We start from the raw sequence: 15,707 nt of genomic DNA, 5'->3' as shown, positions 1-15,707 counted from the left end.
AAAATATCAGATATTTACCTTAACATGTCAAATTTTGGCTTTTGAGTTACACTGATTGACCATTGTCCACCTTCCCTTATATCATGGAATCACTAATTGGGTTTATTTTGCTAAAAACCTTCAGTAGGATTTCTTTTATAAATGAAAAACAAAAAACAAAAAGCAACTCATCACAGAAACATCACCACTGCATTGCTACCAACCCAGACATTTGGCATTTGGAAATTCCTGGTGAATAAATGTAAATACCCCAGCACTTACTTTGGTAGAGTTTTCAAGTGGTTTTCTCTTAACTCCAAAATTCGCAATTTGACAAGTCTGGAAATAAGAGAGAAAATAATTGATGCATTTGAGGACTCCATTAGAATGGTTTGAAATTATTTCTTCTCATTTTAAGAAGTCTGGTTTATGCAAATTAATCCCATGTCCAGTTTTTGTGGGACAAAAATCAGAGCCAAATAATTTCATGTAAGCTCTGCCCTGGCCTGAATTCTCCTGAAAAGCTCTGGCATTGATCAGGTTTTCCCAGCAATTTTAAATTAATTTCATTCATGCCTCCAACAAGGCAAACACAGGAAAAGCTGGGAAGTTTGGAAGATACGAAAAACAACCAACAAGAAAAACACACAAGAGCAAAGTTTGTAAGTGTGAGGTCCCAAACAGATGAGACAGGAGGGAAATAACCCCAATAACAAAGGGGTTGGAGTCACTGAGTCCAGATAAAATTGGCACTTAATAATAATAATAATAATAATAATAATAATAATAATAATAATAATAATAATAATAATAATAATAATAATAATCCTCCCAGCATTTTTATCTCCCCAGGCCTGAGCAGCCCAGTGTCACTCCCAGCAGGTCTTTGTCACATTTTGTCATTTGTTTTGGAGAGCTGAGCTGATGTTCCCATAGATAACAAATAATTAAATTTTAATAAATAAAATAAAGAATAACAAACAAAATAAATAAAACAAAAGAAATAATAATAAATTAAATAAATATTAAAACTTTCACCCAGGTGGCTGCAGGGACCAGCCTAAAGCTGGGCTTGGGTGAGTTCTGTGACAAAACCAGAGCTTTTCTCTGCTGATCTTTTGTCTCCTGAGCTCCTTGCCCAGGGGCAGTCCCAGGGCAGAATTCCCAGCAGTTCCCAGTGGATAAATTCCCCATTTCTGCCAGAGCTGTGCAGGGTGGGACCCCAGCTCCTGTGGGAATTGGGCTCACTCTGTGTCCTCTGGGAGAAGAGAGGCTTGTGGGGGGAGGAGAAGTGTTCTGAAGGGTTTGCTTTGATTCTTACTCCTTTTTTTCCTTTTATTGCTGTTAATAAAATATTCTTTATGCCCTTTTAAGGCTTGGAGCCTGCTTTGCCTTTCTCCTACTCCTGTCTGGAGCAGGAGGTGAGGGCAGCACTGACCCCACCTCACCAGTTGGAGATGTACAAACCTGGTGAATTCTCTGACTGGTGAGCCAGACCCAGAGCACCCTGACCCCACTGCACCCTGACCCCACTCACCAGCTGGAGATGTACAAACCTGGTGGAATCTCTGGTGAGCCAGACCCAGAGCACCCTGACCCCACTCACCAGCTGGTGATGCACAAACCTGGTGAATTCTCTGACTGGTGAGCCAGACCCACTGGTGAGCCAGACCCAGCACACCCTGACCCCACTCACCAGTTGGAGATGTACAAACCTGGTGGAATCTCTGACTGGTACCAGACCTGCTGCACCCTGACCCCACCACGTCTGCTCTGTCCTCCCCTGACTCCTGGCTCTGCGCTCACCAGTTTATTTTTACTCTCCCTCCCCACCCTCCTGCCCTGCTGCCTCTGCACTCCCTCGTTCTGCTTCCACACTCCCCCTTGGCCTGTTCCTGCCCCAGTGCCCCCCTGCCCCTCACCCTCCTGTCCCTTTGTCACCAGGAGGGTCCCTGAGAGGAGCCCTGCTGCCTCTGGCCCTGCCACAGCTGAGTCACCTGGAGGGATGGCCCTGCTGCTCTCACCTCTCCCCAATTCCATCACCTCATCACTCCCTTCCTGCTGACACAGCCCTCGCTCACCAGAACGGGGCTGAAGAGCCAAAATCTCGGGGTTTGTGCTGGGTTTGTCAAGGGGAGCCAGCTCTGAGCCGGTCCCTGGGAGCCTGAGCCGGGTTCAGTGACAGGAATGTGGTGTGGTGACTCATCCTTACCTTCCAAAGTTAGCTGGAAGAAACTCCAAAAAGGCATCGTTTAGATAGAGCTGGGTCAAATTTAGAAGTTGTGTGAAGCCATCTGGCAGCCTAAAAAAACAGAGCAAACCTTAATGCTCACCCCGAGTTGCCATGGAGATAATAACAATGTATATTTAGAAGCAGAAAGGTGACTTTCTCTCTCACCTACTTCTTCTACCCAAATTCTCCTGAAGAACTCACTTTTAACAGACATTTCTGCCCATTCCCATCTTCTCTGCACTGCCAGAAACAGGAAATGCAAAGGCCTGGCACATTCGGGGGACAGCAGCCTTTGCTCCCTTCCTGCTTGAGGGATTTAAACTAAAAGCTTTTCTCTTTTCTTTTCTTTTCTTTTCTTTTCTTTTCTTTTCTTTTCTTTTCTTTTCTTTTCTTTTCTTTTCTTTTCTTTTCTTTTCTTTTCTTTTCTTTTCTTTTCTTTTCTTTTCTTTTCTTTTCTTTTCCTCTTCCTCTTCCTCTTCCTCTTCCTCTTCCTCTTCCTCTTCCTCTTCCTCTTCTCTTCTCTTCTCTTCTCTTCTCTTCTCTTCTCTTCTCTTCTCTTCTCTTCTCTTCTCTTCTCTTCTCTTCTCTCTTCCTCCCTCCCTTCCTTCCTTTCTCTCTTTTCTCTTCATCTTTTATTTTTTCCCCCTTCTCCTTCTCTCCCGTTTTCCTCTCATTCTTTGTCCCTCTCCCTCTCTCTCTATTTTTTTAAACTGAAAATTTTTCAATCAGCATTTCACCCTTTCTCCCCTTGACTCCACTTTGTAAATCCTGGATTTACAGCTCATTTTTTGTTGCTATTTTTGCAAGATTTTGGAAGGAATGAGGGCTGGCCAAATGTTCAGGCGAAGCCTCACCCCTGTGTATGGAGACTGCCCAGCCTGACTGGCACTAACAGAGCACTCAGACCTCAGACAAACCCACTCTGGGCTTAAATTAGAAACAAATTTAAATTGTTTAAATCAAAACAATTAGAAAGACATTCAGACTGAGCCTGAGCTCATGCTGAGCACATTTTGTGCCCTTGGAATGAGCAAAATGAGCTCCTGGTACTCACTTGGACACGGGGTTGACGCTGGCTTCGATTATTGTTAAACATTTACAACACTTAATGTTTTCTGGGAAATCTTGGATTCCTAAAAAAAACCACGGAAAGAGTATTAGATACACAAAAATATTTATTAGACCCAGACAAATGTTATCTACACAAAAACTGGTCAGCCTGGTTTGTTCATAAATGCTCAGCTGGGATTTCCAGCTCGAGCAGGAAGGAAACTCAGTTTGGAACTATCATCCAGAAGGTGATGCTCAAGCCCTAAATAAATACATAAAATTACAGAATTATAACTTTTCTGCCAATGCTTGATTTCTATAATGTTCCAGAATTAACAGTGACATAATTTGTGCTGAGAATTGTGCCTTCATCTCTTTCCAAACTGCTTTTCTCTCACAGAATCCTCAGAGTCTCCAGACCTCCACTGACAAGAAATTTCCCAACGTTTCCAGGAGTTCCCAAGCCTCATTTTTTAAAAACAAAGACCCTTGAGCTCAGACAGCAAAGGTGTTTAGACCCATTGATATGAAAATGGAATGAAAATTCCCAGATTTGGGAATGCACAGCAGCAAACCAGTCCAGATAAATCCTGGGAATTGTTTAAACCCTCCACACAAGAGCCCAGCGAGCTCTGAACCCTTTTGGAAGCGGAATGTTGCATGGAAAACTGGCCTCACAGCCAGGCAGAAGCCCCCAGAGCGCAGGACACTGGAGAAAACTCAATGTTTTACAGGAAAAACCAGAGCTGGATTTGCAGAGACCCTCCCACAAGGCGCCGCGCGCGGAACCGGGGACGGAGCGCGAATTTCCGCGCGCGAGGAGCCAAAACTCCATCTCAGCCCCCGGGGTTTTGGGGATGCTGGGCAGGGGGAGCCCTCACCGTTCTTGCTGATGTCGAGCTCGCGGAGGTTGACCAGGCTGGCGATGGAGGTGGGCAGGCTGGACAGGTCGTTGTCGGGGATGCTCAGCTTCCGCAGGGCCTGGCAGTTGAACAGTTGCTGTTCCGGGGGTTCCGCGGGGGAGAAGAAATAAATCCGTTTGGGATCCTCACTGGGCAGCAGCACAAACCCCCCTCGGCCACAGCAGGATTCCACCCTCCCAGGGGGGTTTTGGGAAGGTGTTCCCATGGTTGGTGGGGATTGTGGTATTTGCTGGGTCCCCAGGATGAAGGAGGAAACGATGAATCTGACTGCATGTTCTTAGAAGGGTTATTTATTATTTTATGATAATAAATAATATCAAAGCATGCTATCCTAAAACTATACTAAAGAACAGAGAAAGGATCCTTACAGAAGGCTTAACAAGATACCAATTAAAAACTCCTGGCTCTCTCCTCAGAGTCCCAACACAGCGTGACCGTGATTGGTCATTAAGTCAAAGCAATTCACGTGTTGGATAAACAATCTCCAACCTCATTCCAAAGCAGCAAAACACAGGAGAAGCAAAGGAGATAATATTGTTCTCCTTTTTCTCTGAGGCTTCTCAGCTTCCCAGGAGAAGAAATCCTGGTGAAGGGATTTTTCAGAAAATATGACAGCGGCAGGGGATCAGACAAACAGGTCACGGGTAGCAGGGATGTCCAAAAACACTCAAACCAACCCTGCAAATTCACTGCAATCAATATCCTGTGATTCTGATATCATTGCATGTAATTCATATTTATTGGTGTGTTTCATATTTGTCATAAAAATTCCCAAATTTTTGTGCCTCCTGGTAAACTAAAATATTTTATTTTGCTAAATTTCACGTCAGATTTTAAAATACTGTGACTGCATACAGATTAAATAATTATCCTCAAGGTCCAAAAATGCTTCAGCATTTATCCAAAGGATACTTCCTTGAAATCCCTGCCCAAAATTCAGGACTCAATTCTAATTTTTCCATCAAATTCCAATTTTATAGAAGTGGATTCCCAGTTTTCAGCAGGAATTCCTTTGGGAGCTGAGGAAGGCTCGGACCTCACAGTTCTGGATGCACCCAAGGCTTTGGAAGTGCTGGAGAGAGAAGCCCAATCAAAAATCTTCCCTCTGGAAGATTTTATGAAGTGCTGTTGCATCAGAAGGAATATGAGACATGGAATGAGGAAATGAGGTCCCAAAATTGCTTTTTTTTCACCCACTGGATGCTTAACAGATATTTTTCTCAGTTTCCAGAGCTCCCTGGCCATCAGGATTTTGTTGGAATCATCATTCCCTCTGCCCAGGAACAACTTTAATTCCTCTCAGTCCAAATCCAAGTGATGCTACCGAGTCTGAGTTATGAAATCAGAGTTTTATTCTGCACCTCTGGGGAGAATTCCAGCCCACTCATGTTTTTCTGGATGCTGACTCCAATGACTCCGCTCTCATCCAGATCAATTTTCCCTTTATTAGTCATCAATTCACTTGACTCACACAAATAAAGGATTTTTTGCAGCAGGAGAATGAAGTCAAAGGCAAAGAGAATAAAGAGACTTGGCTGAATTTAGCCAGAAAAGAGAGTTAGCAATATAAAAGCATCTTGTAAATCCTTAAAAAAACCAGAGAAATACAAGAAATGAAGACCTGAAAACCAGCAGGGAAAGAATCATCAGTATGATCCCTAAAATGGAAAGTAAAAAAATCAGGCAGAATGAGTTTGAGGCATCAGTTCAATGCAAAATAATTTACTGGACTCCAGAGCATCACATGGAACTAAAGTAGAGTGGACTTAAATAAGTTGTTTCCTCATTAAATAATAAAACATGATCAAGAGTTTTGATTCAAAAGAATTTTGTAATACCAGGGGCACAGAATATTTGGCAAAGAACAGAAAATGACCAAAAATATCCTCTGGAATAAATTCTTTGAAAACACATTTGCAGAGGGAGGAGAGAATGGTAGAATTTAATGTAAAACACAAAAGTTCATGTTAAGTATTACAGTGCCAGTTTCATGGGGAAAAAAAAGGCATTTTCTCTCCTGGAATATTAATTCAGTGATGAAAAAAAAGCCTTGAGCTCTGCAGCAAAAACACCTCGAGCAGAAAATTTGATAAAGGAATTATTTCAGCTGTTGAATTCCTGGTAACAATTAATAAAGGCTTAAGACAAAAACCAATGAGTGCTATTAACACTGCCATTAATCTTCTCTTCCACATGGCCAAGATTATGTTAAACTCAATTTACTCGAAATGAAAATTATCACCTTCATCCCAGCTTCAGCATTTTGGACCTCTTCCCTTTGGTCCTCATTTTTTCCATACAGGATCCTGGCATCTTGCTCTGATATATTTGTTTTCTGAAACACTTTGATCATTCCAAGAGGCCCACCGAGGCCAAATATCCCCAAAATCCCTCCCTAAATGAGACACTTCCAGTATTCCTCAGTAGCAGAAGGAAAAGATATTATTATTATTATTATTATTATTATTATTATTATTATTATTATTATTATTATTATTATTATTATTATTATTATTATTATATTATTATTATTAATTAATTAATTAATTAATTAATTAATTAAAGGAAGAAGAGGAAGAAGAAGGAGAAGGAGAAGGAGAAGGAGAAGGAGAAGGAGAAGGAGAAGGAGAAGGAGAAGGAGAAGGAGAAGATGCAACCTCAGGGCTTCCTGAGTAGGTTTTCCCCAGGATCCTTTTGGGATTTCTGGGGATAGAACCCAGCTGGTTCCGTGCTGTGTCTCCAGGAGAGCTCAGGGTTCTCTCCACAGCATTTTTCCATGAAAATAAAGGGATTTTGGCTTCCCTGTCCCACCATCTGTGCAGAATTCCTCCACAGAGTGAGGGTTCTCAAGCAATGAACCATCACATCCCAGCAAAGCAACTCCATGGCATGGAAAAAGCCCATTTTGTCCTTCTGTAAATGGAATTTTTATAGTCTCTGTGCAGCAAAACCAGGAAATTTGCTGTGAGATGATGGAGAATGAAGCAATGTTTAATTAAAGATTTGTAAGCACCTTTCATTATTGGGGAGAAAAATTCCATTAAGGCCTGGATCCCATCCCTTCACGCTTCATTATGGAGCCAGCACCTGCCACTAATTGGTTTTTCCACCTTTCCCTCCTTTGTTTCCAGAACATTTTTGTTACAGTAACTTTTAATTCCTTATAGCAAACATTGATCAGCAGGAGAACGGATTGGAAAGTTCCAGAAGAGGAGTTTTACACGGGAAGGATGGCTTGGATGATCTCAGGGCAGTTCTGAAACTCCTGCTTGGACAGCTGGCATTTCCCAGGAATATCCCACAGGGATAAGGGGCTGGTCCTGACACAGGGGACAGCCCTGGCATTCCCAGGAATATCTGACAGGGATAAGGGGCTGGTCCTGACACAGGGGACAGCACTGGCATTCCCAGGAATGTCCCACAGGGATAAAGGGCTGGTCCTGACACAGAGAGAAGCCCTGGCATTGCCAGGAATATCCCACAGGGATAAAGGGCTGGTCCTGACACAGGGGACAGCTCTGACATTCCCAGGAATATCTGACAGGGATAAAGGGCTGGTCCTGACACAGGGGACAGCTCTGACATTCCCAGGAATATCCCACAGGGATAAGGGGCTGGTCCTGACACAGGGGACAGCCCTGGCATTCCCAGGAATGTCCCACAGGGATAAAGGTCTGGTCCTGACACAGGGAACAGCTCTGGCATTCCCAGGAATATCCCACAGGGATAAAGGGCTGGTCCTGACACAGGGGACAGCCCTGGCATTCCCAGGAATGTCCCACAGGGATAAAGGTCTGGTCCTGACACAGGGGACAGCTCTGGCATTCCCAGGAATATCCCACAGGGATAAGGGGCTGGTCCTGACATTCCCAGGAATATCCCACAGGGATAAAGGGCTGGTCCTGACACAGGGGACAGTCCTGGCATTGCCAGGAATATCCCACAGGGATAAAGGGCTGGTCCTGACACAGAGAGAAGCCCTGGCATTTCCCAGGAATATCCCACAGGGATAAGGGGCTGGTCCTGACACAGGGGACAGCACTGGCATTCCCAGGAATGTCCCACAGGGATAAAGGGCTGGTCCTGACACAGGGAACAGCTCTGGCATTGCCAGGAATATCCCACAGGGATAAAGGGCTGGTCCTGACACAGAGAGAGGCCCTGGCATTCCCAGGAATATCCCACAGGGATAAGGGGCTGGTCCTGACACAGAGAGAAGCCCTGGCATTGCCAGGAATATCCCACAAGGATAAGGGGCTGATCCTGACATTGCCAGGAATATCCCAAAAGGATAAGGGGCTGATCCTGAAGGAAAAGCAGGGATGGAGAGGATCCACAGGAGGCATCGGTGACTCCTGATCCAGGTACTGGGTACCACAGGAATTTCCCAGGCCAGACCTGTTTCTTTTGCAGAATGGTTTTCCCCAGTTCCAGGCTCCAAGCTGCCCCATTCCTGTGCTGTGAAGAAGGAGCAGGAGCCCCTTCTCCTCCCAGTCCAGCCCCGATCCCAAGGAACATCCCTGGAGCCCCCATCTCCACCTCTCCCCAGGAGCTCCAGCAGCCCCAGAGCCGCCCCACGCTCCAGGCTCTGCCCTGGCAGCCCGGCAGGACGTGGCTTACCTTGGGAAGCTCCTCAATCTGGTTGGCATCGAGGTAGAGCTCCTCCAGGGTCCTCTCGAAGTTGAAGACCTCCTTTGGCACCTGCTGCAGGCCGCAGTGGGAATAGTCCAGCACGGAGACGATCTCCTCCTCGCCGCGGAAACACCGGCACGGCACCAGGCGGCCGATCAGCTTCCTTTTGCTGGTCATCTCCAAGCAGCATACTGGGGGCAGAAGGGGGGACAGGGGGGTTTCAGCAAACCCCTCTTTTGGGGGAATGCTCCTGGGGGTTTTGCTCTGGATTGCAGCTCATGAAAAGCAGTTTTCCCCAGGGGTATCCAGAGCGGGCATCGTGCGGTGTCTGCGGCACCTTGCTGGAAGGGAAAGGGGGGATTTGGAGTGCAAGGAGAGAACCTGGACCCTGCAGCTGCTCCCTGCTCTGGGGTGGAAGGGAACACACCCAGCCCAGCCACAAGGCTGGCTTTAATGGGAAAATAGGAAGGCAAAGGATCCAAACCCACCCATGCAAGCGCAGAGCCGAGGCTGGTCCCTGGCCCCGAGCTGGCGGGGATGCAGGTGGAGGCACCTGGGCGGGATTCCCGTGGGAAATGGGAATTATCCCTGGATCCCCCACACCAGCAGAGCTCCCACTGCTGCTCCCACGGGCTCCTGCAGCAGCTGAGGACAGCAGGGATGGAGCCCTTGGCTACTGAGCGACCCCAAACCATTCCTGCTCCCCCTGTGCCACCAGGCTCTGCTGGAAGCTCCAAGAGGGGATTTAGCAAAACCCATTCCTTTTCCTGCACTAAAATCACATCCAGAAGGGTTCCCAAACTTCTCCCACCCTCAGTCCCAGTGGTGCAGACCCTCCTCACCCCCAGAGGGTGTGGGCAGCCCTAACTCAGTGGGTAACCTTACACAGTGCCCTACTCCTTGTGGAACAAAACCACTTCAGCATGGGGGGAACACTCCAAAAGCAGATTTGGAACTCATCAAGCAGTCCCTAAATCCATCCTGGGCACCTCTAGGAGTTGCTTAAACATTCTGGATAGCCAGGCTGTCCTGAAACAAAGGCAAGGAGGGCTCAGCCTTCAACTCCCATTTTCCAAACCACTCCCAAGGTTTTGAGCTAGATTTAGGAAAACAATGCACTAAATTAGTCCAAAGAAAGCAAGATAAGGTTTTTGTAGCAAGCACCAGTATGGAATGGAAGGACCTGGGCTACAATTGAAAGGAGCAGAATTTCACACCCTGTGGGCTCGTGGTAATTAAACTTTTTATTCATTTCAGCATTATTAATTCCTACCCTGGACTAATTCCAGCTCTGGTAATTACACTTTCCTTCCCTACATTTTGCTCTCTCCTGATGTTCAGAGATCCTTTCCTTGGTGCTGGTGGTTGCTGATGGAAAAGGCTCAGTCCAGGAGCCACCCCCTGACAGGGCTGAGTCAGGGACACAGCAGCTCGATCCATTCCTTAATCCCTGCAGGGGATTCCTCATCCCTCTCCCACTCCCCCTGGGAGCACCAGAGCTTGGTGCTTTTCCCCATCTAGGAACTGAAATTCCCCACAGCTGAGTCCTGAGGTCACTGCCCCACGTCACACATGACACAGGAACATCAGAGCCTCCAAAAGAGCTCAAAAATCAGATTATTTCTCGAATAAAGACAGATAAATGAGGAAATCAGCATACAATAACCTGCTCCTTTTCAGCTCCAGCAAGCAGCTCATTATCAGTTCCTGCAGTTTATTGTCTTATAAAGAAACTCCTTCATCTGAGAAAAACAGGAGCTTTATGGAAATCAATGACAATAACTTACAATCCCTCCTCAATTCAGGGATGTTTTGTGCAGGAAAACACTAATCCCTGTTTGTCAGGAGTCACAGGAGAAGACATTTCCCTCACCTGCTGGAAAGACAGAGAAAACTGCTGCAGGTTCACCCAGCTGATTTAAAGATGGGATGAAGCAGATCAACAGATTCCAACAGTCCAAATGCCTTGGGAAGGAATTCCTGGCTGGGATGGGATTCCCAGAGCAGCTCTGGCTGCCCCTGGATCCCTAAATTGTCCCAGAAGCAGCCTGGGACAGTGGAAGGGTGGGATGGGATTAAAGATCCCTTCCAACCCCAACCCCAATTCTGGAATTCTGGGCTCCCCTGAAGAGTCCAGCAGGGGGTGCAGAACAGGGGTGCTGAAAATGCTGCTACAAAAAAATCCAGAAGTGGCCTCGGTGTGATTGGCAGGATAAATCCATTTTTAATTTGCTGGGTTGCAGGATACATTAATGATGGATTTAATTTTTCTCCCAAACAAGTTTTCCACAGAACACTTCACGGAAGTGCTGGAATCCCAGGGAGTTGTTGCAGTGCCACAGCCAGAGCCAAAATTCAATAAATACCCAGAATAACCAGAGCCAAAATTCAAGCAGGGCCAAAGGCAGCAGGTTCTGGGCTCTCAGGGACCAGCCTGAGCTGTCTGACCAAAAATCAAACCCCTCCTGCCCTTCCAATTCCATTCAGAAAACTCCAAGAAATCCCAGTTGCAGGGATCTGGCAGAGCTAGAAAGTTACTGAGAAATGCTGAAAAACAAGAACTTGGAAATGTGGATGGGAGTGTGGCAGGGCTGGAATGAGCAGTAAAACATTTGCCAGAGGTTCAGAAATTAGGGATTATTTCCAGAGCAGCAGGGAATTCTCCTCAGTGCTCCCTTTGTCACACATCTCACACAGGGATGGTTTTTCTCTCCTGTTTTCCTTCCCTTCAAGCAGCACAACAACACCATTAATATGGAATTCCTTCCCAGTGTCTCATCTAAATCTCCAGCAAAGAATCCAGTTTGAACCTCCCCTTCTTCAAAGCACACCCCCCTTTTCCCCAAATCCCATGAAGGACTTGTTTGGAAAGCAGGAGCCCTTCCTGGGGCATTCACCAGGGCTCCTGGGGGCTTCCAGGGCAGCTGCTCCCTCCTCTGGCCCAAGGGAGGCACTGGGAATGTCCCAGTTTGTCCCAATACCCCAGAATTTACCTTTTCTGTACCAAAAGAGATTTGATAACAGGGACTACGCACGAGAAATGGAACAAAGCTGAGCTTAAGGTTGGAATTAAAAGAAAACAACCCTCAAATTTCCTTCAGCCCAAAGCCTTTTCCCCATGGATATTCTCCTGGCACTGGCCAGACATCCACTTGTGTTTCCTTTCTTCCCCTTAATTAATTCTGTGAGCTGCCTGGCTGATTTCCACAGTGTCCAGTTGCAGTCTGGGTCACTGCAATAATTAGGGAACTTCAAAGCTCTCGGAGCCCTCCTCATTTCCAGCACCACATTTCAATTAGAAACACAACCCTGTTCATAATTCAGAGCCTTGGAGGAACGGAGGAAGGTTCTCTCTGCATTTACAACCACGTGGAACCTCTCTACAGCTCTGCCACCTCCTCAGCCAGATTTTGGTTTTTAAATTTGCTGCTCACCTTTCTGTGAGCTGCAGCTTCGTGGGCACCAGCTTTGCATGAAGGCTGGGAGTTTTCAGCACTTTGTTTCTTTGCTCTGGGAGTTGTGTAACTCTCACTACCCCTACCTTGTATTCTTCATCCCAAACTTTTGTCTCCAGCTGCAATCCTGTACTTGTGACACGGGAATTGTGCTTATGTAAGCTCTGACATCAGCCCTTGCTGCTGTTTTGCATTTCCCCCCCATTTTCCCATTCAGAAAAGGCCTCTGATGAGGTGGAAGCTGCTTATTCTCTGCCTGAAAAGCAGTGTTGCTCTTGCTGAAAAATCTGCTTGATTTCTTCCAAGGGGAGGGAGCACTCCCAGCCTGGATGCTGCCCCTCTGCCCAGCTGAGACCCCACCTGCAGAGTGCCCCAGCCCTGTCCCAGCACAGGGAGGAGCTGGAGCTGCTGGAGAGAGCCCAGGATCAGCAGGGGGATGGAGCAAGGGGGACAGGATCCAGGGAAAGGCTTTCCATTGACAGAGGGCAGGGATGGATGGGGTTTTGGGAAGGAATTCCTGCCTGGGAGGGTGTTACAGGTGCCCAGAGCAGCAGGGGCTGCCCCTGCCTCCCTGGCAGTGCCCAGGGCCAGGCTGGACAGGGCTCAGAGCAGCCTGGGATGGTGGCAGGTGTCCCTGCACATGGAATCTTTGATGTCCCAAAAAAACTTCCCAAGGGGTCGGTCAGAGGTTGGGCTCAGGGCCCTTGGAAAGCTTTCCCAGCCTCAGGAATCCTGGGACTCTCCATGGGAAGCCTCTCCATTTTATCCAAGTTCCACTTTCCCACACCCTGTTTAGGAGCAAGAAGCATTTTGTCCCAAACATCCCCCCTGAGCCAGGTGAGGGAGGTGGGAATGCCCCTGTTCTGCTCCTAATTGGAAATGCAAAATTAGGGCTTTACTCTGGTTGTAGAAGCCATTGGTAATAGTCTTCATTAACCTTCCTGAAAGATTAAGGAGCTCTGGCTCTAAAGTCACAATAACAGAATTATTAGGGAGCTTCCAAAGGGGAATTGGTCTTATCAAAGAGAGGGGTGTGCAATATTATCTGAATTGTTTTCCTGCACAGAAATTCCCAGATAAGCAGCATATCTCCCCCAGAAATGCCATTTAATGCCGCTAATTGAATTCTCTTCATTATGTCCCCATTACAATGGTCTGCATTCAGGTTCACATACAGATTTGGATAATCCTAAAATAAAATAACCAAGCATGAAAAATCAGATTTCAGCTTTTGTCTCCCGGGAATATTAATGAGGGGAAGTTTCCCTGGCTTTGCTGCACGTCCTGGGAGGTCCCCAGAGACCTGAACACCTTGAGATCTGGGGAAGGTGCAGAAAAAGGGTGAAGTAAAATTGAAGAATTATTTCTACCAAGTATCAGTTTTGAATGCCCAGACCTTTACACCTTTGGGATATAAAGGCAAATCTTTATCTTTGCTGATAAGATATTAGTTGATTCCAAAGGTTACTACTGGCCTTGCCTCGAAATTCCCAATTTCCTTCCTTGAAATTCCTTCCTGAAGGAGCTTTTCTGAGTAAATGGCTTTGGATAATCTGAGATGATGATGACTCCAATTGCAAAGGCATTTTAGGGACAGCAAAAGCAGTTGTTGGGGTTGGTTTGATTATCAATAATCTGTGTCCTGTTGTCCCCACAGACAATTCTTGCACAACCTCAAGGAAAACCCCAGATCCTTTTTATAGAAGTGACAGAATTCCAGTAATTTGTCGCACATTAGTGGCACATGTTGAAAATTAATCATTATGCCGTTAATTGCTAGAAATTCCAATCACTCTGACAGCTCACCCTGCAGACATTTCAGCAGGAGAGAATCCCAATAAACAAGAGACATTTCTCGGGGAAGTGTGCTGTCTGGAAATCAGGGAATTTACATTTCTGCTTGCATCTTTGATGTGTCACAGCTTTTATGTGAAGTAATCCCTCCGTTTAAGAGATGATGTGCTGTGAAATTCGGGATGAAATGGGCTTTATTTGCTGCTTTATGGAGCAATGGCTGGAAGTGCTCTCCAAAGGAACAGCAGAGAAAACATCGTTTACCTGCTGAAGGCACCAAGGAAACAAATTGGGATTTAAGTAGGAACAACAAAACTTCTGGTTTCCTCCTCACAGGTTCCTACAGAATCCCCAATTGCTTCCCAGTGGTTTCCATCACAATCCAGCTGCATTATTCCTGACACACTCATCAGCTTAGCAGGATTGCAGCAGGAAAAGGACAGGGGCATTCTGCTGAGCTGGCAGTGCCAGGGAGGGGAGTGGGAGCCACAAACTGCAGCCAGGACAGGCAGGGAGAGCTAAAAGTGACAGCTCTGGCTCCCAGTGAGAGCTGACCCTCTGCACAGATGTGGAATCACAGAATCCTGCAGTTGTTAAGGTTGGAAAAGAACTCTAAGATCTGTGAGTTCTGCTGTCACCCAGCAGCCCTGGCCAGGTCCCCAAGTGCCACCTCCAGGAATTCCTTGAGCACCTCCAGGGATAGGCACTCCAACCCTCCCTGGGCTCCAGCCTGAGCCCCTGCCCAGCTCCCTCAGGGATTCTCCAGCCCCTTCCCAGCTCCTCAGGATTCTCCAGCCCCTTCCCAGCTCTGTTCCCTGCCCTGGACACGCTCCAGCCCCTCAGGGTCCCCCTTGTCCTGAGGGATGAGGGACCTTTCCCTGCCTCTCTCCCATGGGATGGGACATTCCCACTGGAGCAGGTGTTACTGAAGTTCCAAACTGGAGGTTGAGCTCATTTCTGAATTTCTCCAACCTCTGGAATGCGCACAGCAAACTGCCTGGAAAATGTGTGGCTCCCTCAGCCTGGGAAATGTTCCCATGCAGTCACAGAACCTTTTCCTTTCTGAACAAAACAGGGAGTTTTGAACCATTAAAAACTCCAGTTCTGATCCCACACCTGGTTTTCTGCCAACCTCCTCCAGTCCAAGTGTACCTTGAGAGTTTCTATCCCACAAGGTGCCCATTCTCATGGATATTCCCATTATTTCCCAGCTCTCATTTGCCTTCTTTAACCTTCTCTGCTCTTCATTATTCCCCAGCCAGAACTTCTCACCTGGACCATCCTCTCCTTCCTTCCCCATCCCAATGCTCCTGGATTCCCTCCCTCCACACACCCCCTTCCCATTCCAAGCACAGGCCCCATTCCCAGTCCCCTCCTCTGGCTCACACCCTCTTCCCTGAGCTCCCCAAACTCTCTACAGCTGGGTTTAAAGCTCTGCACCCCCAGCATTATTTCCTGCCTTCCCATCCTATGGAATTATCCTTTCTTTGCTATGGAATCACCCCCTTTTCTAGGAGTTCCTGCAGAAACATTCCACTGACCTGCACAAACACAGATTTAGTTCTTCCCCTCGGTTATTCCCAACTAAAAACTTTTCCCTGCTCGCTCTGCTCTTTTTATTTTGGCAAAAAGCACAAAACT

General features: G+C 46.9%; 1 protein-coding gene across 4 annotated transcripts in view; it reads right to left on the bottom strand.

Annotated features, from left to right (window-relative positions):
* LRRC7 (leucine rich repeat containing 7) overlaps window positions 1-9,000 on the bottom strand; it is a gene marked incomplete at its 3' end in the record, with an annotated part of 59,296 nt that extends 50,296 nt beyond the window's left edge. For 3 of the 4 annotated variants that reach the window (XM_084211243.1, XM_084211244.1, XM_084211245.1), the window contains exons 1-5: window positions 8,806-8,997; window positions 4,144-4,261; window positions 3,267-3,345; window positions 2,192-2,281; window positions 262-318 (exon numbers count right to left, since the gene is read on the bottom strand). In XM_084211243.1, coding sequence (XP_084067369.1) covers window positions 262-318; window positions 2,192-2,281; window positions 3,267-3,345; window positions 4,144-4,261; window positions 8,806-8,994 — 533 coding nt within the window. In that variant the 5' untranslated portion in view covers window positions 8,995-8,997. Of the gene's footprint in view, window positions 1-261; window positions 319-2,191; window positions 2,282-3,266; window positions 3,346-4,143; window positions 4,262-8,805 lie in introns of all 4 variants that reach the window. The other variant, XM_084211242.1, reaches the window with a different exon arrangement.
* Window positions 9,001-15,707: the final 6,707 nt, after the last annotated feature.

The sequence above is a fragment of the Fringilla coelebs genome (genome assembly GCF_963513975.1).
Source record: "Fringilla coelebs genome assembly, chromosome: 9".
Lineage (NCBI taxonomy): Eukaryota > Metazoa > Chordata > Aves > Passeriformes > Fringillidae > Fringilla > Fringilla coelebs.
The sequence above is the reverse complement of the archived record's forward strand: the minus strand, read 5'-3'. Positions and strand labels throughout refer to the sequence as shown.